Below are 25584 nucleotides of genomic sequence, written 5' to 3' on the forward strand. Positions count from 1 at the left end.
GTCTGGGTCTATATGAACAACAGGGAAATAGAAACAAACAGAAATGTAGCAGAGATGACATGAACTAATCACTAAAAAGGTAAGCAAAGGAAGAAACTCAGTCTTGCTCTTTTAGTAAAGGAAGAGTTCTTGTTCTTTGAGTAAAGGAAGAGTTGATGCTACAAATTGACCTGAACCTAAGCACAGCTGAGTTACAGACTAGGAAAAGGGGACCATCTTAGGAATATGCAGGTAAGAAGATGAATTAAAGAGGCACTGCCTCTGCATGGGAGGTGACATGGAGCTTCTGAACACAAAGGAGATATTTATCTTATACAGATGGTAAGACTCAGTGAAATCAGAGTGAAGAGGTAAGTGCACAACTGTCTTCAATCACTACCTAAGTCTTACATTTAGTTCATTTATCTATCAAATGCCTATTGAAAGTCTTCTTTAAAAATAGTCATTCAGAGTCAAAAATCAACTCTCTTCCTAGATTTTTCCTTTTTACCATATATATCCATGTCCTTAATTTTTAATTCCTTAAATTTGTTTTCAGACTATTTGGCATATCAATACAGAATATCCTGACCCTTACCTCCTTAACACCTCTGTGTGTTCCCCTTCTTCCCTACAACCCTCTCTCTTACATATGTTTTGTCTAGTGACTCACCGATATTAATCTGGGCTCCCTGTGTGATCACAGGTTTGCAGCTATCCATTGCAGCCTGGCTGGCTCATTCTCAAGACTTCATACAACTATTGAATCGTTAATCCATCACAACTGTAATTGTCTGAGCTGAGCTCACCCAGCACAGACCATAATGTTTGTGAATTTCAAATATATTTTCAATTTCAAACCCCATCCATGTCCACTGCTACCATTTCACTTGATGTTAAAAACCCTCATTCATGCTTCATATATTTTTTTCTTCATAAGAGTAGAAAAATCTTATGTTAGATGTATGCACACGACATTTGATTTTCCCCTGGCATTATTCTGTTACAAGTAAATACTAGGTACAACTTTGGTTTCCAAAGAGAATGAATAAACATTGAAGCCCTCTACTTGTATCCTCCACCAGGCACATGAAGTCTCTTCAAGGGCTCCCTTCTATGTGCTTATCAATACAGCTTTTATGTAGGAGGAAAGGTTGTGCTTAAATTCTTTCCTGAACTGCAGCCCTTTGGGGAGATATCTGGAGGTCACTAAAACCTGATGAGTCTCAAAGAGACCTCCCCAAAACTTTCACTTCTGCTAATCACCCTGTGACCCTTGGGATCCATATGAACGTTCTATTGATGTTGAAGCTCAGCATTTGGACTTTGAACCACATGTTGTTAGCACCATTCCTTTTTTCCTATATCCTGCCTGTCTCAGTTTATCTAACAATTTAAAAAATATTTTATTTATTATTATTTTTATGCACATGAGTGTATTGCCTGCATGTATGTAAGTATACCCGTATCACTCAAAGCACACAGAGGTCAGAAAAGGGCATCAAATCCACTGGAACTGGAGTTATGGACGGTTGTAAGCTGCCATGTGGATGCAGGGAACCAAACACAGGTCCTCTGCAAGAACAGACAGTGCTCTTAACCAATGAATCACTTCCTCAGCCTCTTATCTGACACTTTGTAATGTAAATAATTTTTTTCATACCTTACCCAGATAGGAAAACCAGGTATTTTCTTTCATCTGCTTTTGTGTCTGACTTAAAAACCTACCTTCCCAAAGAACTCATCCTATTGTAGAGACACTTGTACATCCATCATCCATGTTTATTGCTGCTCTTTTCACAATAGCTAAGAGACGGAAGCAACCCAAGTGCACCTCAACTGACAAGTGGTTAATAAAAATGTGGTATATTTACACAATGGAGTTCTATTCAGCAGTAAAGAAAGATGAACTAATGAATTTGCAGGTAAATGGATGGATCTACAACTGTTATACTAAGTGAAGTAGCACAGACTCAGAAAAACAAACGATGAATATTCTGCCTCATATGTGGATCCAAGCACCAAATCCTTTTAAAGTCCAGGTCTTTTTAATAAGATGATGCTATATAGCAGTCCTTTCTGCATGAAATAACTACCATTATCATGGCTTCAGCTGAGCCTGATCATTAAACATCATCACAATTGGGCTTGTTGACAGTTGTGCTCATTCATTAATGGAGTTGAGATCAAGCAGGACCCTCACTGGATTATCCAGCCACTCTTCCCAGCCAACTGTATGTAATTTGACTCTAATCCACATGGCCTCCTGGATTGGGGGAGGGCATAATATATAGAATCTGGGGAAGGCTAGGTAAAGAAGGCAGGACCCATGCTGGGTAAAGGTTTTGCAGTGTGCGTACCCTCAGGTCATATATACACCTCAGCAACCCCTCAGTTATCTCAAAGCCTTTGAGAGGGAACTAATACTGATTCTAACCACTCCAACAGCTATCCAAATACCTGAAGGCAAATCCTGAATCCATCACTCTAGAGTTCAGCCCTGGAAGAAAAGAAAAATGAGGAGGAACCCAATAGAGGGATGCTTTTGGAAGCCCTTGTCAAGAAATTCCAATAGACTCTCATAGGAACATTTGAAAATTACCCTGTACTTTTTTCTAGGTCCCTCTCTAGAACTTGTAATGCTAATTACTCTTGCCTTTACTTCTCCTTCCACTATTCATGATTCAAGGACTTTCTTTTCCCCTTAGAGATAAGTTAGGCAATTTGGGGGTCTTTTAGATAGACCCACTGAAGGGATACTCCAATTGCCTCACCCTGTGTCCCTGTTCAGCGTGAAAGAAGTTGGAGTGGCCTGCATTCCAATTCCCTATTGGCAATTTGGTTAACCTCTTCAGAGGATGGTGTGATAAGAACAGGATGTAAGAATTGGCTAAGAAGTTAGGGTAAAAAGACCCCGAAGAAAGTAGCCAGTTTCTTGGCTAAAACTCACAGTGTGTTTGGGCCTCTTAGCAACATATTCCATGCCAAAGGCCAAAAATGTCGAAAGTATTTGGGAGCTTGTATCTAATCCTTAAAAGATTTTAGGGTTACTTCTTCAGAGGGGGGAATGTTAGAGTAGCCAAAAGCCCCATAAAAATACTTAAATAAAAGAAGGAAAACCTAAAACAAACAAAACACTAGCTTCCCAGTGGTGTGGAGGTTTCATGAAATGGAAGTGTGGCAAGAGTTCCATAATTAGGCACTTAGGATACAACTTGCTTTTCCCTAGGCACCAGAGGAGCTGTGTCAGAAGAAAGCCTTTTTCCACTACTTATTCCCTGAGAAACCTAGTTTTGTGATTAGAACCTTCCTATTTGTGGGGCTACAGAACATTGGCAACATTTGGGGAAAGCTTCCTGAAGAGGTAGGTATGCGATGGAAAGACCTGCAGAAACTTTGCTGAGGTTGTCCAGACACATGATGTAGGAGGATCATAGCTCAGAGATGGGTCCACGGGCAGTTTGCATTCTTTAACAGACAAAGCCACAATGAATCCAAGGATAAGTTATATATCAAATTTCATTTGGGGTAACGGATCTATGTTTTTTTCTCCTCTCTACTAATTTCCAGGTTAAATTCTAATCTAGGATGCTTCATGTTATATAGTGGAGTCAGGAAAAATTCCTAGAAGTAAAAGGACTCTAAAGCAGTCACTATACCTTCCTAACTGAGGTTGTGGGTATTCCTTTCTCTCAGAAAAGACTGGTGTCTTGTTTGGTGTAATTTTCCTGTTTTCCTTCTCCTGGGTTGTAATTTTCCAGTTTTAAACTGTATTATTGATAGAGCGTGATGCCATTTCCCTGTTGATTCCTGAACTATCCCTGAAAATGGAAAAGAGGCAACTATGTAGATATCACGTTATTATATCATTCTGTGAATGAAAATGGCCTGGAGTTCACTATGCAGACTAAGCTGAACTTGATCTCACAGAACGCCACCTGCCTCTGTCTCCTGAGTACTGAGATTAAAGGTGTGAATCACCATGCCCATCTTATGACAAACTTATTTTAAGAAACATGTATTCATAGAGTCATGCTTAAGTTATTATTTGGTGTGGAAACCTTCAGAAGTACCCCCCTACACCTCTATAAGAATCAGCATCTTTGCATTTTTATGTATCTTTGAGAGAGGGAACTGGATGAAGAAACATTTGGAAGCAATGAGTCTCATTAAGAGTAATTAAGAAAAAAATCAGAGCATGAATTAATTTTTTCCTGTGAACATCTAATCCTAAAGTAGAAATTTTCTTGGATATAAATGTGATTTTCTTCCTCATATTTCTATTGTTTAAGCACAGATTTAATATTTCATGGGATCTCTAAAAAGCAAGCAAAATCTCTGGTTCCTGTATACTGGGCTGACTTTGCCTTGTATAGTGGGGCTTGTTTAGGGGCTTCAAAGCGTTACATCATTTTATTATAAATACTCAATTCCCAAATGACTAGCTGTTTTGGTAGCTATCAGTTGCTTTCTCCTTTTCCAGGTCTCATCCTTAATAACTTCATTACCAAGTAGTTGAGTTCAATAAAACACATAACTCAAAATTCTGTCAAGCAAACAAAAGTTTGTTTGCAAATAGCCCCCAAATTACTATAGAAATTATTCTAAGAACTTCAATAATTCCAGCTATCATGTCAAAGACAAAACTTACAGGACGAAGAGCCAACTCTCTGTTCACATCGGGTGGTGAATCCTGATTACAGGAAAAGACATAGTACAGAATGAGTCCTGCGCCCTGGGACCTGGTTTTGATTTCTAGGCTCTTTGTTCATATTCTTAACAGCTTTCAGGTAAAGGTCTAGGTATATTCTCAAGCAGCTGACAGATCTTGATTAACTAGATTTTTAATAAAAGAATTATGTTCCATATGCCAGTGGTTCTCTGATGCACAAATTTCTGCTCATTCCTCCTTTGCAGGGACACTGGGCAATTTCTGAAGCTGTTGGGTGTCAGGACTGGGCAAGTGCTGAGCTACTGACATTCAGTGTATTCAGACAGAGGGTGCCGCAAAGAGTTTACACTGCATAGGAAGTCACCCTCCTTGCCCAGCAGAGAATTGTGTGGCCTAAAATGTCAATAGCACTTAACTTTTGGAAATCTGCTATATGCTAATGAGTGAGCCCTTATGTACTGTGGGTACAGATGAAGAGATCTGAAACTTTGACCAAAACCTGCCTCTCTGGATATGAACTGCTGATTAAAGTCTTCGGTTCTTGCAAAGCTACCCTGAAAATGCATTGTGTAAAACACTGTATTTGCAAATATTAAGAGTATAGATTAGACTCTAATCTTATAGATTAGAGGAGTACAGGCTGTGGCATTGCACAGTAAATTATACCAAATTTAATATTTGACATTCTCTTTTCACTTAATGATTAACAAAGACAGACAATGATCTAGGGAAACTGGTACCTGCCCTGTAATCTTTAAAACACTCACTTTAATTTGGTCCTGTTCTTACCTATAATAGTTCATTTTGTCAGTATTCATTTTGTGTTCCAAATAATTTTTTCTCAAAAAAGTTTATTTAAATGTTACTATTTTACTAGTAAAATAAACAATTATTTTATTATCTCCAGGGGCTGGAGAGATGGCTCAGCAGTTAATAGCACTGACTGCTCTTGCAGAGGACCTGGGCTCAGTTCTCAACATTCAAGTGGCAGCTAACAACCACCTATGACTCCAGTTCCAGGGGATCAGATGCCCTTTTATGGCCCCTGCAGACACTGCACAACATGGGTATACTTACATGTAGGCAACATACCCATACTCATAAAATAATAAATATTCAATTACTACCTCTGTACATTATTTTATATATAAAATATTTTCATTAAAATCCAGGCGTGGTGGTGCATGCCTTTAATCCCAGCACTTGGGAGGCAAAGGCAGGCAGATCTCTGTGAATTCAAGGCCAGCCTTGTCTACATAGTGAGTTCCAGGACAGCTGGGGTTACAGGGAGATCTTGTCTCAAAAAGACCAAAAAAATATTTTCATTAAACTACAAATGATAGGCCGTTACTAAATAGTAAGAAATTCAACAAAAATTGCCAGATTCTCTTTAAGAAGGTATATACCAATTTATATGTGAAAATAACCAACTGTTTCCTTACAGAATATTGACAACATAAGGTATAATTGCTTAAAGGTATTTCCAAATTTGACAGGATCACTTTGTAATTTGTAAAAACCACAGTGTATATTTATTAATTAATTCAGTTTAATTCTAGCATTGTTCGGCTGGTAAAAAATAGGTTTGTGTTTGTTTTCTTACTGAATTATTATTGCTTTTATTCCCTCATCCAGCCAGGGAAACCATAGAAAATATGGATCACGAAAATCAGACAAAAGTGACTGAGTTTCTTTTCTCGGATTTCCCTCAGATTGAGAACGGTGGTCTCTTATTCTTCATTCCTCTGCTCTTCATTTACATGTTCATTGTGTTTGGAAACTCCATGATCTTCTTTGCTGTCCAGCTGGACATCCGTCTCCACAACCCCATGTACAGTTTCATCAGCATTTTCTCCTTTCTGGAGATTTGGTATACCACGACGACCATTCCCAAAATGCTCTCCAACCTGGTCAGCAAGGAGAAAACCATTTCTTTAGTTGGCTGCCTGCTGCAGATGTATTTTTTCCACTCCCTTGGAGTCACAGAAGGCCTAGTCCTCACAGTGATGGCCATTGACAGGTATGTCGCCATCTGTAACCCTCTCCGCTATGCAGTCATCATGACGCTGCAACTCTGTATCCGGCTGTCCACAGGCTCTTTCACCGTGGGCTTCCTTATGCTGCTGCCAGAGATCGTGTGGATTTCTACTCTTCCCTTCTGTGGCCCCAACCAGATCCACCAACTCTTCTGTGACTTTGAACCTGTGCCTCGCTTGGCCTGTACAGACACTTCCATGATTCTGGTGGATCCATGCCATCTCCATCCTGACCTGCATCTCTGTCATCACTCTCTCCTACTTAAGGATCATCACTGTGATCGTGAGGATTCCCTCTGGTGAGAGCCGTCAGAAGGCATTTTCTACCTGTGCAGCCCACATCACTATTTTCTTGCTGTTTTCTGGCAGTGTGTCTCTCATGTACCTTCGCTTCTCTGTCACCTTCCAACCGCTGCTGGAGAAGGCCATTGCACTGACGTTTGCTGTCCTTGTCCCATTTTTCAACCCTATAATCTACAGCCTGAGGAACAAGGATATGAAAGATGCCATTAAGAAAATTTTAAGTTCACACGCATCATGATATCACATGCCTTTAATACCAAAGACAGGCCGATCTCTGTGAAATTTAGGCCAGCCAGGCGTACAGAGTGAGTTCCAGGCCAGTTGGGGCTACAGGGATACTCTGTCTAAAATCAATCAATCAATCAGTCAATCAATCAATCAATCAATCAATCAATCAATCAATCAATCAATCAGTCAATCAGTGCCTCTGGGAGCAAGCATGCGTTCATCCAAGCCTATTCAAAGACATATCATCTTCTGCATCTGTTTTAAAACTTTACCATCAGTGTCTAAAATTTCTATGTGTATATTTTTCATGTTGTTAGTTGATGTTTTTTCCAAGTTTCTAATTTAATTACCAGTGTTGTTCTGATAATGGAAGCTTACTACATTCTTACATTAGTTAGAGAGTAACAGGGAGTATCTTCTCACTTTGAAACCAAACAGTGTGGTAGCAGCCACTTAGGTAGGGCTGGGGTTTCTTATCCACTTATTCATATCTATGCTGGGATTTTGTCTGGTTTGAGCTTACGTGGGAGTTGTGCATGCTGTCACCATTGCTGTGAATTTATGTGAGTAGCTTACCAGCTACTCTTCTGCAAATTTCCTGAGACTGTTCGGGGGACAGTAGTTTGATATAGGTGTGCTAATTGGAGAAAGCACTCTGTATCCTCTTGTTCTCTGCACATTTGCCAGCTGTGAGTTTCTGTGTTAATCATCATCTACTACATAAGAACATTTTTCTGGTGAGAGTTTGATAGATGCATTAATCTATGGGAATAAGAAAGTCATTAGACTTCTGTTTAATGCTACATCTATTTAGCAGAAAACTAGTATTAGGCTTTCTCACTATGTTCTGTGACCTGAATAGCCTCAGGTTCCTATGTCTGATATTAATGCTAAGTATGGGCTCCATCCTATGAAACAGACCTTTAGTCCAATTAGAACTCCAGTAACATTTGTGCAACTATTGCACTCGTGAACAGTTGTCAAACCAGTTGTTGCTCCAACTAGCAGGGCTCAAAGCTGTGTAAGTTTCATTATTAATTTTCTCTTCAGGTAGCATGCATAAATCTTCTATCACTATTAGTAGAGATGAAGTTTTGAAGTCAGCGCCAGCTTGAATTCTCCTTGTTTATTCAATAGTTCATATATATAGCAGTTTCAGTGATAGGATCTTACCATGAAGTTCCGGGAGAGTAAACAAGAACAAGGATAATGGTCAGTATTATTTGAGGGTCAATAGGACATCTGGGCAGTCAAGAACTCCAAAAGATTGAGTCTGTACTTGGCATTGAGCTTCTATTTTGTTGGCCTATGGTGTTTAGTAGTAGTGGTGGTAATGTCCCCCTATGTAAGAGGTGCAGGGATGACTCAACATATGTAAATCAATAAATGTAATTCACCACATACATATGCTCAAGTGCAGAGACCACATGATCATCTCATTAGACACAGAAAAGGCCCTTGACCAAATCCAACATCAATTTGTGATAAAGCCATGGAGAATCTATGCATGCAGGGGATATATCTCAATAAAATAATCCCACCGCTAACATCATACTAAATGGAGAACATAAAGCATTCCCATTCAAACCAGAAACAAGAAAAAGATGTTCACCTTCTCCATCTCTGTTCAATACAGCACTTGAAGGCTTAATGAGAGCAAGACAAATGAAGGAAATAAAGGAGATACAAATTGGAAAGGACCAAATTAAAGGATCCTTATTTGAAGATGGTATGATTCTATACATAAAATACTGTAAAGACTATGCCAGAAATCTTCTCGAGTAGATAGATACATTTAGCAAAGTAAAAGGATATAAAATTTACACAAAAAATAAGTAACCTGTCCTATATACCAACAACAAGTATATCAAGAAAAAAATCTGGGAAACTATCCCATTCATGATAGCCTCCAAAAAATTCTCGAATAAATCTAACAAAGGAAGTAAAAGGAGATGTATAATAAAAAATTTAAGATATTAAAGAGAAATTGCAGAAGACATCAGAAGATAAAGACCTCCCAGGCTCATGAGTTGGTAGGATTAATACTATGACAATGACCATCCTACCAAAAGAAGTCTATAGATTCAACAGAACTCCCATTAAAATTCAAACACAATGCTTTACAGAAATAGTAAAAGTAATTACAAATTATATGGAAATATAAAGAACCAAGGAGAGTCAAAATAATCCTAAACAATAAAAGAAATGCTGGAGTTATTGCCATTCATGATCTCAAATTATACCACAGAGCTATAGTAATAGCATCAGCATGGTACTGTGTAAATTCAGACACACTCATTAGTGAAATAGAATTGAGGATCCAGATTTAAACCAATGTCCTTACAGCCATCTGATTTTTGACAAAGGAGATACACATACACACTAATGAAAAGATGGCATATTCACAAATGGTTCAGGTCAAACTGGACAGTGGCCTGTAGAAGAACAAAAATAGATTCTTATCTCTCACCATTTAAAAAACCCAATTTCAATGAATCAAGGACCCCCCCAAAAGAACTGATACCCTGAATTAGATAGAAGATGAAGTAGGAAATAATTTGGAACTTATAAGCTGAGGAAAGGACTTTATAAAAAGAATTCCTAAAAATGCAAGCATTAAGTCCAACAACTGACAAATGGGACCTCATGAAAGTAAAAAGCTTCTGCACAGCAAAGGACAATATCATTCGAGTAAAGAGGTAACCCATGGAATGGGAAAAAGTCTTTACCAGCTATACGTCTCACAGAGGGTTAGTATCTAGAATATACAAAGAACTCAAAAACTAAACATCAAAAATAAATAAATAAATAAAACCCAATTAAAAATTGGGGCAAGGAGTTAAACTGAGAATTCTCTGAAGATGAAACACAAAATGCTGAGAAATATGTTCAACATGTTTAGTAATCAGAGAAATGCAAATTAAAACCACACTGGAATTTCATTATCCCAGACAGAATGACTAAGAGCCAAGAAACAAACAATGGCAAACATCAGGGAGGATGTAGAGAAAGGAGAACTCTTTTTCCCTGCTGGCAAGCAGTGCAAATTTCTGCAGCCACTATGGAAATCAGTGTAGTTTCCTCAGAGAGTTCCAAAGTGATCCACCGTATGACCCAGCCAAACTAGTCTTGGGTATATACTCAAAATACTCTCAACCCCACTTCAGAAATACCTATTCATCCATGTTCATTTCACCCTTTCATAGTAACTAGGAATTAGAAACAACTTAGATGTCCATCAGTGGGTGAATGGTTGGTGGTGAGGTACATAAACACAATAGAATATTATTCTACTCTTTAAAAAATTATTAATTTCGCAAGTAAATGGATGGACCTGGAAACGTCCATCCGAAGTGATGAAATCCAGATCCAGAAACAAAAACATCGGTTATTGTCTCATAGTTGGATTCTGGCTTTGAAATTCTCTTTATGCTTGTTTTAATTTGAAAATCCAGAGAAGTAGGAAATTATTAAACAGATATGGTGGTGGCGGGGGAGGGCGATAGTAGGGCTGGTAGAATGCAGTGATATAAAGGGAGGAAGGGGAATAATGGAGAAAGAAGAGCTAACTAGGGTGAAGAATGGGAGGGCTGGGTGGAGGAGGGAAAATGGGTAGGAATAACCAGCACTCAAGGTTTTAGAAAATGCCAAATGGAAACCTACCACTATAGAAGCTTCTCAAAGTATATGCATATACATCATAAAGAGAGATGAAAAGCTACCCTAAAAGTTACCCTATTTTTAACTTTTGAAAACTCTATGGATTCTAAATTATTAATCATAAAATATTTTCATTTTAGCAAATATGATAATTTAAATGTAATGAAGGTGATGCAGACACTTGGGCAGTGCCAGTATGACGCTCAAATGGGATAATCCTTTCTGGAGCTACTTAGTAATTAGATTCAAAAGAATGAATATATATTGAGCTCCAGTTAATAGTAGGGGACAAAAAAGAGTTCTTTGATGAAGTAGGTCGAAATTTGAAGACTAAGGAAGAATTAGTTAGGAGAATAAGATAGGAGGAATTAATTTTGCAAATTCCCTTAGATTGTAAACAGCTGAGTTCAACATATGATCCAGGTGTAGACATGTGCAGATGAGGCACAGGAGAAGTCGTAAGATGAAAGAGGGTAGAATATCAGGGGCTTAATATGTCAGGCTATGAGATATTGAGTTTAGTCCAACATACATGTTATATACTCCTATTCCTTGGGTGACATGAGCACATGTCTATTAACCCCAGATAAGGAATGAAAGGCAAACCACAGTAAGGAAGGCACAACTTGCTGAACCAATTGGTTTTACTAGGGTTCCTTATAGTAGGAGTATAGGTGAAGAGTTACATACAGGAGCAGACATGACTCTCAGCAGCAACACCAAAGCCCACTCCAGTGATGGTGACATCTGTGACAACTCACAGAAGCAGGAAACCTGGAGGACATTGCACAACATGCAGGCAATTCAGCAGGTTGGAGCCTGTCCTTTCCAGATAGTTTCGTTGGTCTGAGCCTTTTCTAGGCAGTTCAGCTCGCGTCTGCTTCTTCTAGGTGACTTGGCTGGTCTGAGAGTAGATCTCAACAGTTCTTAAGGCTTATACACACTTGGGGAGAGAGGGATCTAGTGAACTTAGTAAATTTCAGGGACATCCCAAAAGCTATTGAGTTTTTCACTTCCTGAGCTTAAGGAGCTTCCCTGTAGGATGGACTGTTTCCCCTCCCCTCAAAACAAACTATTATTTACTTTTCTAAATTTAGAACATCCTGTTTTTTACCTCCCTCTACCATTCTGCTGTTCAGTTTCTAAATACAGAACATCTTGTTTACTAAATTTGTGACATACTATCGTTTAATTGCTGAATTTAGAACATTTTGTAATTTATATCTTGTTGTTTAGTCAGATTCCCTCCAAGATGGAAAGTTTTATGTTGGAGGAAACTGCTGAATAAAATATTACAGCGATGAATACATTTAAGCAAGAAATTGTACTCTCAGAATAGCATCAGTGTTTTCATGGAAGACAAAGCAGAAAGAATCGAAGCACTGGAAGTGGGAAGTATTTGAAATGCTGTCTTTTGGACATAACATGGCTATGTCACACATGAACTCACAGTAACTGTGGTTACCTACACGAGATCAAGCCAGCCAAATTTCTGTCATAGACGGGGTGGCATTCTCCGGGTCTTTACTGAGCAGCTATTGTCAGTTGAAAGCTGTTTGGGAGGCGAGAGAGAATTTTTCTTTGAGGATGTGGCGCACAAACTTTTCTGTCACCTTTCACTGACCAAAGCAAGTGATCATAGGACTTGGGGTAAAGAAATTTCATACTTCGGTGGGAAAAGATGTCAGTTAACCTTGCAAGGATCCTGGATACTGGAAGGAAGTTATATGTTTGCTGTTTCCTAAAGTATATAGATTTCCAGCATTATCACACTGTGCTAAAATCTACATTGAAATCTCCCAAAGTACCTATGCAGGTATGGGTTAAAATAGGAGGCAGTGGGCTATATTTGGAATATATAGTAAAGCAAAATATTGAGCAAAGCAAATCATTCTTTACAGTATTGCTTTTTACAGAGTCAGCAATTTTGTTTCAATAAAATTAAGTCTTAATTAAAAACTAAAAAAAGATAAACAAATAATTCTTCAAAGCATAAAAATTTGCTCCTTAATAATTAGTAGATGTGAAAAACATTACTATAGAAATATACCTGATGACTTTATATCAATGCTCAGATGCCAAGGAGCTCAGAAAGTAACCATATCTCAGTGTTAGTAGCAAAAACAATGAGTCTTTCTTCAAGGAACAGTATATTCTCAAATGAAATGGAGATCTTTTTTAAAGGTTAAAGCATCATTTAATTTTATCTTATAGGGTTTATACTGAGTACAATATTATATAACTGTAATACAACTGTAAACCTAAAAATTTACAGCTTGTTTTGAAAGAGATGTATCTTAGCTCTGGAAACTGTTATTGAATATGTCAATGCTGTGGTAATGAAATGCTTCTTCTAAGTGTGTGGTTATTAAACAAATAATTTAAAAAATTAAGTCTTATTATTTGGAAACTCAAAAGGCTTTGGAACATTTAACTCCTTTTCCAGAAAAAATAGTAAAAATAAAATCAGTCTCCAATTCTACTAAAAGCAGTTCTTGTTACGAACGTGCCTTTCTGTAACATTATGATTCTGAGATAATATATCAGTGGAAAGCTGTATTTTACTGAGAGACATTTTGGAGTTCCTGGCATTACAGAAAACGTGATAAAGTATCAGAGGAAGTTTCCATTAATGAAGCCTTGGGGAAATGGAGACCATTTTCCCTAGACACTAGAAGGAGCTACCCCAGTAGAGAAATCTCCCCCAAGAAGGCTTTAGAAATAGGTTTAACAGTCCTTCTTAATAAGCTGGAGACACTGAAACTGCCTAAGACCAGGAAAGGGAAGGAACCTCATTGTCTCTGCCAGAGGTAACAGAAAAGCTCTCACATATGAGAGGTAGGTGTGTCGTTGTTACAAAGCTAAAGTGCCAGGCAGCTAAAGGGAGAAAGCCACTTAGCTAGTGCCCCTTCATTAACTAAATAATATATGAAGAAATATTTGAGATTGCATGAATGGCTAAATGGAACTCATCTAGGGCAGAGAAAAAATATTTGTAGGTTAGAAATCAGTGATAACATTGCACAATTTCTGTGGCATGTCGGAATAATTAATATTTTTCCTTGTAATGCTATTTTCCCTCTGCTGCAACATTCTTCAGTGTTTTATAAATTAAATCAATCTGGGAGGAAACCATATTGCGTACTGGTATCAATTCACAGTTAAATAAATATAAACCAGTGAGGTTGTCAGCATAATAGAGATCAAATGCATTAAAGGAATCTTCTATTGAAAATCATATTATAAGGTACTGACCCAAACAGAAGACAGTTTTTAACCCCTAGATCATGTTTTATGCATGTCTTCCTTCTTCATACAATTGGGGTAGTTTGTTTCTTTCCTTGCAATCTCCAACATGTAAACTTTTAGTTGGTGTATTACTCTTTGTAGAAAAAGATGTTGATTTAGCCAAAACACAGGTACTCCAATTCTATTAGAAGGTTGGTACCTACTACTTTGGGGAAATAAACAGAAATTCCAGAAGTCCAGTAAATCAGCAACTCTGGCTGCTTTAGGGGTTTCAAAATGCCTTATACCTCAGAAATTTCCAGTAGTCATCTCTATACTGATTCCCAAATGGAGGTGTTTGAAACCCAGTATGACCTTTCCCTTGCTTTTATATTGTGTTGAAAGGCTCAGCAGAGTTGAGAGAGATGATTGAGCTGCTGGGGATCAGAGCATCCAGTTAAAGCAGCAGGGAGCCAAAAAGAGGGTTAAAGGTGATGACTTTAATCACTTACTGCTATAGGCCCAAGAAGAGACTGAAACAAGAAACAGTGCCCTCTCCCTTTTGTCTACTTTTTCCTTCTACTGACTAGCACACTGGGTCATAGCCAGATGGATCAGTGCACATGGAGGGTCTTCACTCTTGCCCTAAACATGGCAGCAGCTCTATGGAGCCTACTCAATGAGGAAGAATGGGCAAGTGATAGTTTGACCTGGAACAGAAGGAAAATGACTATTCAGAGACAACAGCGTAGTGGCCACATACCGTCACCTGTGGATAAGGAAACCCTCCCCATGAACCTTCCAGGGAAAGCCTTTGTAACTACCTGAGGTCAGGCGTGGAAAAATCACACACAGGCTAATCAAGAACTGGACTCCTATGTTTGTCTAGATACTACTTTTTAATTTTAATGTTATATATATGTCTCATAATAATCAAGGCTGTTTTACATTACAAAATTATCCCATATTGTCAGCTAGACCTTTTATCTAAAGGATTGCATTTAAGAGGAACAGAAGCATTTTTACATATAGCCTAGCCTGGAGGGCATACCCTATTTAAGAAGCAGTCAATGCAAAAAGATGGAAAAAGAAAAAAAATAGTTAATGCAAACTTTTGAATTTTTAAGAATTTCAAAATGGTATACAGAAGCTCCCTCTTATTGCTGTTTAGGGACCTCTTAAACCCTCAACTATTTAGACTCTGGAAAGAGTTTGAAGAGGCCAGAAGGTTTAGGAAAGATCCCATATGGAGTCAAGATATCAATAACTGTATAAAAATTTATGTAACTGAAAGAAGTAAGACAATATGGCCAAAAAATAAATATAGCACAAATAAGAAGCACAAAGCCAGGAAACTGGTGTGCTGAGACTTCTTGCCTGTGAAATATCACCTTGGTCCTCTCACACTGACTGCACAACTCTGCCCTACTGTTGTTGGTTAAAATCCTCTATTGCCTCTGGGTTGAGGTGATATGGATTGTTTGTCTACTCTGTGTCCCATTATTGGGCTCAGTGGCATGAAACTTAAGCAGAAATTTGGACCTCTTCAAGGTACATCGTGTTTAGGAACAGGGAACTGAACACAAATGTGTCCAGGTAACACCCGAGTAGTATGGCCTGAGAAAGTGTCAACTGTGGCCAGAGTCTGCAAACACTCTAAATGGAGCACTTCAAGTTCCTTGTGAGAACATCCTGGCCCATTGGCTGAGGAATCTTGCCGTTAGCAATGTGTTTAGACTTAGCCAGGGCCAGGGCAACTCTTCCTGCTCTTTTGGCCACCTCTGATGTTGGCAGTCCATATGTGTAGTGTAGATCTGTATGTGGTTAGTGGCACATCAGTCACACATCAGTTTCTATAGCTCCTGGGAGTCTAGCCTCTGTGTTTAAATGACAAGTGCAGTCTGCTTTTCAGCCTTGTTTGCTTTGTCAGAACAGAGGCCTCTCTGCTCAGCATGTATATGAATAGCAGAAAACTTCTTAGCAGCAGAATGGATTTACATAAATGACTTATCCTCACAGGGGACTTGTATTCATCAGTCCTGGGCTTGCTATGAATCAACCAGGTTTACAGCTTTTCCATATGCTCCACTAAGATGGCCTGGACTTCAGTAATTTCCAGGGACTGAGCTGAGGCAGAAATGTATCCACAGATGCTACATTGATACCAGTTACAAATTTCATAACAGGAAATTTGTAGAGGTCTACGGGCACAACGGGACCCACCATAGTCATGTACGTTCTTCCCAAGGCTTAGTATTATCAGGAGTTTTGTTTTGAGAAATTTATTCAGATCATTTTTATAAGTATGCGATGCTAATATTTTAATTAATGAATAATGATGCTTTGTTGATAGATTTTTATAGAACAATTGGGAACATGTATACCTTCCTTGGTAAAATGTCTGTTCAAATTCTTAGCTAATCTCTATAAAAGGTTGTATGGTAGTATTTTCTCTTGTACAGTTTTGTGTTCTTATAGTTTATAGTTTATCTATACATGTATATACATATATGTATAATCTTTTGCAAAATATGTGTTTTTGTGTATGTGTGTGTGTTTGGGTTTTTTTTTTTTTTTTTTGAGACAGGGTCTCCCTGTAGCCCCAGCTGATCTGAACTCACTTTGCAGACCAGGCTGGCCTTGAACTCATAGAGATCCGTTTGCCTCTGCCTCCACAGTGCTGGGATTAAAGGTGTGCACCACCATGCACAGCTCAAGATACGTGTTTTGTAAGCATCGCCTTTCATGTGACTTTTTATTTTTTTAATATTTCACTTTGTAGAACAAGACCTATTAAATTTGATGAAGTTCAATTTATCAGTCATTTTTCTTTTATGGACTAAGCCTTTGTTGTTGTAGTTAAATGTATTTAACTCGACATTATAAAGCAGCTACAAAGAGCTTCTCATCTGTTCATCTTGGAGGTGTTTATAGTATTTTTTACTTTACATTTAATCTAAGATCTACTTTTTGTGAACTCTTATATGCAATACAAGATTTTTATGTCTTGTTGGCTGCCCACTCACTAAAAGCCTTTCTTTTCTCTATTGAATTGCCTTGCTGTGTACGTGTGGCACTATCTCTAAATTGCTATTTGGTCCAATTGGTCTGTATGACTAACCTTTTGACAACAAAATATTGCTTTGATTTCTTTTGCTTTTATTTTGAATATTGAAATAAGTTAGTGTAAATCTTTCAATTACGTTCACTTTTTTCAAAATGATTTACCTCTGTTTTCAGTATGCCATTTCATGTGTGTTTTAGGATTCTTTTTTAAAATGTTTTTATTGAATTTTTGTGTATTCCATACAGAACATCTCAATCAATCTTAATCATCTTTATACCCCTTCCCACTGCCACCCTCCCATAGACCCCGTCTTCCTGGAATTCAACAGGCCTTAAACACAAATGACAGAATGTTTTAGGGTTCTTATGCATAACTACAACAAACAGGCAAACAAAAAAATCAGAAAGCATACAGGAATTTATGTTGTACTGAGTGACCTGCTTTCACTTTCAGTTGAGGAGTTACTCTCTCTGTGAATACAGTATCTATTTTTTAGATAGGGTCTTCCTGGAGACCAGGCTGACCATGAACTCAGAGATACTCTTTCCTCTACCTCCCAAGTTCTGGGATAAAAGGCATGCACTACCACACCAGGGGAATACAGTATCTTTTTACTTATTTAGTTCTCCTTGGAATGTTCCATCAGTGTTTTGTAGCTTATAGCATGAAGCTTTTGCATATGTAGTTAGACTTGCAGCTATTTCACATTGTATGCTCTTGTGAATCATGCTGTTCTCTTTTGTTCTTTTTAAAATATTATTTATTTATTATTTATTTATTTTATTTAATGACCACATGATTGAGACAGGGTCTCCCTGTAACTCTAGCTGGCCTGGAACTTGCTATGTAGACCAGTCTGCCTGATCTTGAACTCACAGAGATCCTCCTGCTCTGCTTCCCAAGTCCTGGGATTAAAGGCATATGCCCCCGTACCGGGCTATTCATGCTGTTCCAAATATCACATTCCAATGTTTCGTTCTTAGTACATAACAATATAATTGATTTTTATGTGTTGACTGCTAACCTTCTACCCTTATTTTTCTACTTCATTATCTCTTCCTCAACATAAAGCACTCTATATAAAGCAACTAAATTCAGCTTTCAACCACTAAAGTTTTGTCAAAGTTCCTTTTCTTTTAAAAATTCCAGCGATTCCTTATTTCTGATGAATTTTCATTTCTGGACCATACGTACTAGCTCATTTATAAGCTTTTCACAATCTCTTCATCTTCATTTATTGCATCACATTAACATCCTCTACACACACACACACACACACACACACACACACACACACACACACACACTCTACTCCACCCAGAGGCAGTTTCACTCCTTTAATGCATCCGCCTATCATTGGTCTTTGATGCTTAGCACACGCTTTACTTCCTAGAACAGGCCTCTCCTTAACTGCACGCTTTTTGCTTGACTCGCTTTCATGTATCTTTTAGGAAAGAATTTTTTACCCAAGACAATCCTTCTTAAGCCTATAACTAAATGCCATGCACCTAATTCTCTTAGCGATTACACACTGTAACAGAGAACACAGATACAATCATATTCACGGGAGTAGCAACTCCCATTGATTGAATATGGGAGTCCCAGTACTTAGCATAGTACCCAAACTGATATAATGTTCACAGCTTTGAAAATTGAGTATATCTATCATCTTACTTTTAGGGAAATGGATCCAGAGACCTACTGAACTAAGTAAGTCACAGAATTCAGAAGTGTTAGAGCCATGAGTCGGACCTGTACAGTCTTTGAATACCATTTTACTTCCTTACCCAGCATGCACTCAATAAATCACATGTTAATAATTAACTCAGCCCTAAGTGCTTTAAGAGTCTACATTCTACTGAACATTCTCTGGATCTTAGTAAAGACTTCCCAACGGATTTCTCTAGAGGAATCTTACATATCTCTCTGTGTGTTAATTGAATGATCTTCAAGTGTTAGCCATTGTCAGCTGTAACTTTTCTGGATCTCCTTTCCTCCTTTGTCTTTATGACCCTCTTCCCTCCTTCCTCTGTGTTTTCCCAGGCCTCGTTTCTCTGACATGCATTATTCTTTATCTGTGTATTTTCCCTGGAGCCCCTTTTCTATCTTGCTTTCTCAACTACCACTTACATGTAGCAAATTCCTAAATATATGTCACCAATGCAGCATCTTTCTGAAACCATGGCATCTCTGCTTATTGTTATCAGCATGCTGAATATGCTCTTTCTCTGATACTTTGGAATCAGTTACTCTAAACATATCTCTTTACTTTATTCTAACTAACCTCTCTCACATAATTTTCATTTATTGAATATTATTTTGGTAATAACACTCTCATGCTTGTGATATTTTATTTGGTGTTATTTTTTTTATTTTAAAAATTTAACGAGAATTTCATACATGCATATAACATGTTTTGATCAAATCCATGCCCACTCCCTCTCCTCCAACTCCTCCCATATCGCCCCATCACTTTTTCCTGATAACTTTGTGTACTCGTTCCTTTTCTGAAATGGAGCTTTTTGCTATTCTAACATTCCTCCCTCTGAAGAGGTAAACTTAAAATCTTTTAGGGATTAGATAAGAGCGTCCAAATACTTTTGACATTTTTGGCCTTTGGAACATAGTATGTTCCTAAGCAGCCCAAGGACATTTTGACTTTTAGCCAAGAAACTGGCTGCTTTTCTTTGGGGTCTTTTTACCCTAACTGCCTAGCCAATTTCTACCTTCTATTCTTATCACACCATCCTCTGAAGGAGTTACCTAAATTGCCAATGGTGAATAGGGATGCCGACTGCTCTGGCTTCTTCCATGCTGAACAGGGACAAGGGTGAGGCAATCAGAGTACCCCTTCAGTGGGTCTATCTAGAAGGCTACCAAATTGCATAACTCTTATATGTAGGGAGAAAATACAATCCTTGACTGGTGCCTAGGAAATGTGAAGGAGAAGTAAAAGAAAGAGTAGTTAGCATTACAAGTTCTAGACAGGGAGCCAGAAAAAGATTGGAACAAGAAAAATTTCAAATGTCCGTATCAGAGTCCATTGGAATTTCTAGACGAGAGCTTCCAAAAGCATCCCTCTGTTGGGTTCCTCCTCTTTTTTCTTTTGTTTGCCAAGGCTGGACTTGAAAATCATGCCCTCAGGATTTGTTTTCAGACACTTTCATAGCTGGTAGAGTGGCTAGAATCAGTGTCAGTTCCCTCACAAAGGCTTCTAGATGGGGGAGAAAACAAATTTAGCTATCAATTTAGAACAACAGTGGGTTGTCTTTCTTAGCTACAGGTGGGCACTACAGGTTTGTAGCCCAATATTTGAAGTCTTACATCTGACCAGCACTTTCTGATTAGAAACAAAATCATCAATGAGAAATAATTGTCTAAATAACATTTTATATGGATTTAAGCCTAATGTCTGGGAAGTATAATCCTTTGAGAACTTAAAGAAATATGCTGATTGCTTTAATCTTCGGTTATATTTTCTTTTTGGGTGTTTAAGACCATACAGTTGTCCCAAATAAACCAATGTATTTTTACTCTTAACGTTGTTTGAGGATTTGTTCCTCTTTTTGGCATCCAACTGACTATAAATTGGCACACAATAGGAAATCAGTAAATGTTTATTTAAAAATCCTACAGCATATAAGCCCTGGACTTTTTTATTGGCATATTATCTATACGGATAGTAGGCTTCGTATGATATCTACATATATGAGTATATACTGTTTTAATAGGAAAAACAAGCATATTCTATTCTTTAACCCTAGTTTATGAACTTTAAAATCAGATCAGAAGAGTATATGAGCATTCTTTTCTCTTGTGAAATAATCTAACACATAAGATAATTGATACGTAATTGAACCACGGTGTACATGACACATATATACAATTTTATCTATAAATTTAAACATAAAATAAGAAGATACATAAAGTCATTATTCATCTAAGAAAAATAAAAAAGACCCAAAGTGGTGTGCATTTGGATATATTCCATTTTAAAACTTGCTTTACAGATTGGAGATACTTTTTAATCTTTTTAATTTGTTATGAATTTGGTCTGTTAACAGAATAATTAAGACAATATTTTCTCTGAACGTCTGAATGATATTAAAACAAAAGTACTTCCCAAATACTTTAAAATTTTGCTTTTGTTTATTTTGTTTCATTTTCATGACCTATGTTCATTCTTTCTCTGTCTAGCTCTTTCTGAAAAATGTAAAATGAATCAAAAGAAATTTTCTTATCAGCACCCATTTTGAATTAATAGATTTATGGTCTTATTTTGTAGATATCAAAAAAATGCTAGTTTGTGCCAAGCCACCTTGCAAAAACCTCTTTTAATTAGGACTTCAGATTAATGTGTGCACTTTTTCTTTCATGATAATTAGATTGGACTAAGGAGACCCAGCTAACTCACTTTATGGAATCCAGTTTCAACTCAGAATTATATCTTTAAAATACTGATGTTAAAAAGCTTGTGAATTAAATTCAGGTCAACTTTTTCATAAGACTCTTTAGTAACATGTTTTATATCCTGTATAATCAGAGATTTTGCAAACAAGTGTTTCAGTAGCCTGTTACTAAAGAGGGAGGAATTGAACTCTACCCTGAAAGAATTATTTGTCAAAGTCAATTACAACAATAAGAAGAGATTATAATTATAATTATCAATGCTATATGAAAATTATAAATATACATGTGTGCATGCATATTCATGTACCATGTGAATGAAAATTGACATCTTTAGGTCAATAACTTTCTATGCAATAATTCTATTTTATTAAAATCTGAACGATTAATGTCCATAAGAATAGTCAACATGCCCTGGTTTTCTATAAGCATTTGATTTTCCAAAAGTTCTCAAATGCTGTTTGTCAATCGGGTCAATATAAATAAAGCAGTTCATAATAGTGTTTGTTCACATAAGTGCATTTTCAGTAATTAGATCCCTGTACAATATCGAAATACATACAATGTTCTTTGTAGGTGCCATCTATGCTTCACGTGTTCATGAGAGGGTTGAAAAGTAGAAGAGATTCATGGTGCCTACTGAAATCTCCCTATTTAGACTAGCTTATATCCTTAAAAAGACCATGATGGAGTAAGAGACTCAAAGCCAATGGTGGGATTCTAGCACTGTGTAGGCCTTTTGCTGTTAGGTCTTCTGAAAATGTCATGTAGAATTCCGGTGCTCTCTCTAGTTGTGTAGAGAAATCCATCAGCTATATCAGGAGTCACTCTCCAGGTGATTCAAATGCTACCCTGACAGATCCTCAGTCGAGGAGATGTGTTTTGAACACAGAGGGATTCTGAAAGCTAATACCTCTTTGGGGGGAATATAGAACCATTTAAAAATGAACACATAAGAAATACGTACATTTCTTGATGCTGAATGCCAGTTTTCTCCCACTAAGGCAGCAACAATTTTTTCTTAGCTAATACAAGATTACAAATTATTCCAGGAAAAATAATTGAAAACTTGCTGATGCACTGGACAACAACTTCTGAACATGTAAATGGCCAATTTCTCTAGTCACACTCAAAGCTGCTATACGGCATGACAAAACAGCAAAATTCTGGAAACTTGGAATGTTCAGCAAAATGCAGAATGTGTCTTCACATTGACTGTGTGGGAAAGAGAAGAACTAAGTGTTTCACCTAATCTGCTGTGAAGAATCATTAGAGACTTTAATATGTAGCTCAAAAAAACTTTGAAATTATGAAAAAAAGTAATTTCTATCGCATCCTTTTATGTCATTTCATTTTAGTGTAGTTTAAAAACATCACGTTTTTGATATGCTGTTTCCATATTTGTTCATGGTGGTTGGGAAGCAAACCTAAGGCCTTGTTCATGTTAGGAGAGTGTTCTACCCTGGAACCACATCTGAACTCTTTTTCTTGCCTTTTCCATTAGAATATAAGCTTTCTGAAAGTAGGGACTTTTATCCTTCCTTCTGAACAGTAACAAACCCACAGACATGCAAGGGACACACAAGGCACCAAATGAACATCTGTGTATTCATCTATGAGTAAAGAGAAATACATAAATTTCCTAAAGCTAATTTTTCATTTGACTCTTACAGAACTGATATTGTGCTGTTTTACAGTTGGTCAGGAACTGAGCTGTGTGTTTCTACCCATGACGATCAACTTTGAGGGGACTATGGTGAGAAGTAACAGAACTGTGTCAGTGACAGAGTTTCTCTTCTCTGGATTTCCCCAGTTTGAAGATGGCAGCCTCCTCCTCTTCATCCCTTTGTTCATCATTTATATATTCATTGTTACTGGGAATCTCATTGTGTTTTTCGCAGTCAGGATGGACACTCATCTTCACAACCCCATGTATAATTTCATCAGCATTTTCTCATTTCTGGAAATCTGGTATACCACTGCAACGATTCCCAAAATGCTCTCCAACCTCATCAGTGAGAAAAAGACCATTTCTATGATTGGGTGCCTGCTGCAAATGTACTTTTTCCATTCGCTGGGAAATTCAGAGGGCATTTTGCTGACCACCATGGCCATTGATAGGTACATTGCTATCTGTAATCCTCTCCGCTACCCAATCATCATGACCCCGAGGCTCTGTGCTCAGCTGTCTGCAGGCTCCTGCGTCTTTGGTTTTCTTGTACTACTCCCAGAGATTGCATGGATTTCCACACTGCCTTTCTGTGGCCCCAACCAAATCCATCAGCTCTTCTGTGACTTTGAACCTGTGTTGAGCTTGGCCTGTACAGACACATCCATGATTCTGGTTGAGGACGTGATCCATGCTGTGGCCATCATCTTTTCTGTCTTGGTTATTGGCATAAGTTACATCAGAATCATCATTGTGATCTTGAGAATTCCATCTGGGGAAGGACGTCGGAAGGCTTTCTCTACCTGTGCTGCCCATCTTGGTGTCTTTCTAATGTTTTACAGCAGCGTGTCCCTCATGTACCTGCGTTTTTCAGCTCCTTTCCCACCAGTCTTGGACACAACCATTGCACTGATGTTTGCAGTTCTTGCTCCCTTTTTCAACCCAATCATCTATAGTCTGAGAAATAAGGACATGAAGATTGCAATTAAAAAACTTCTCTATTCTCAGAAGATGCTTAATACATCTGCAAGTTAATTCCAGTTTACAAATGCCTCTCACTGTGGATGTTTTTCTAACATAATAAGTTATAAATAACTCACTCATTGTAACACTGATATTTTTCATCTCGAGTATACTTCTACCCATATCGACTCTATTTATGCATGTTTAATTAAGATAGCAAGATTCTGTCTAATCTACAATGAAGGACAAAATATAGAAAGAAAATATGATAAGGTATCAAAACATACTTTATGAATTCTACTTTTTTGTAAAATTGTTATATATTATGTACTATATATGCAGAGTATAAAACAATGTACTTACCAAAGTGATAGTCATAGAAAATATTAAAGTTGAACACATAAATGATAACAGCTACTAAATTTCTGACCTTAAAGGAGTCAACAACTAACTTCTCTGTGTCCTAGTTTCATTATCTGTCACTTTTAAAGCAATATATTTCAAAATTAGGACTTTGTATGTTAATATGAGCATTAAATGAATTACTCTAGCCGAGGTTTTGATTATTATATAACACAGAGAAAGTAAAAAGTATGTTAATTATTATTTGTCAGTGATTATTAGCATTTACTATTGTTTTAAATAATACTGTAATAGCAATATATTAAACATACTTAGGAATACACTTAGATATAATTATTAATAAATTTTTGTTCCTGTACTTTCTTGAAAACTTTTTTAATTTTAGCTATTGTGGTTGCATTCATTAACTTATTTGGTTCAATATAGTGTCAAACGTATTCAAAAGAAATAGAAAGATGATGGATGCTTTTGTTAATTATATTACTTTTGCTTTCATTTTTGTGTGCTCTGAAATATAATTAGTGCACTGCTGCCAGAAAACAAACAAACAAACGAACAAAAAACTGACTTCCTAAAACTCATATGCAGATTTCTGTGTTAAGGGGATATTTTAAATCTGCATATCTCAGGTGACAGGATACTTAACACTGTCTGTGCCTGAGTTTTCTCACCCCTAATAGAATTGATGGTCTTAGAACACAGAGCATTATGAACATTAGGTGAGAAGTGTGACTGTGTGCTGGAACAGCATCCACTCTAGTGAGTTAGTCAAGTATGTGCTCTTGTGTTAACACTACTGTATATTTACTGTACTCAGAACCTCATGAACTCATATGGATTTTTTCTCTACCTGCAAATTGGGGATTAAAGGCAAAGAGAAGCTAAATAATTTGATAAGCCATATGATTTTAAAAAGTTGAGAGTATTTAAAGGCAAATATTTTTATTTCTGATGTATAAATATTTAACCAGTACTATATACTGCCTTTGTGTAAGGAAAGAAACCAGAA

General features: G+C 37.3%; 2 protein-coding genes across 2 annotated transcripts; both read left to right on the forward strand.

Moving 5' to 3' along the window:
* Positions 1 to 6306: 6306 nt before the first annotated feature.
* LOC108491209 (olfactory receptor 6K3-like) lies at positions 6307 to 14934 on the forward strand. Its single transcript, XM_017800053.1, is given in 4 exon segments — positions 6307 to 6896; positions 6898 to 7209; positions 13470 to 13688; positions 14697 to 14934. Coding segments are annotated over 4 exon segments (1359 nt in total).
* Positions 14935 to 23333: 8399 nt separating this feature from the next.
* Positions 23334 to 24284, forward strand: LOC103740258 (olfactory receptor 6K3-like). Its single transcript, XM_008840852.1, has one exon. The coding sequence runs from the start codon at positions 23334 to 23336 to the stop codon at positions 24282 to 24284; it is 951 nt and encodes a 316-aa protein (XP_008839074.1).
* Positions 24285 to 25584: the final 1300 nt, after the last annotated feature.

The sequence above is a fragment of the Nannospalax galili genome, unplaced genomic scaffold, assembly GCF_000622305.1.
Source record: "Nannospalax galili isolate Female #2095 unplaced genomic scaffold, S.galili_v1.0 scaffold579, whole genome shotgun sequence".
Lineage (NCBI taxonomy): Eukaryota > Metazoa > Chordata > Mammalia > Rodentia > Spalacidae > Nannospalax > Nannospalax galili.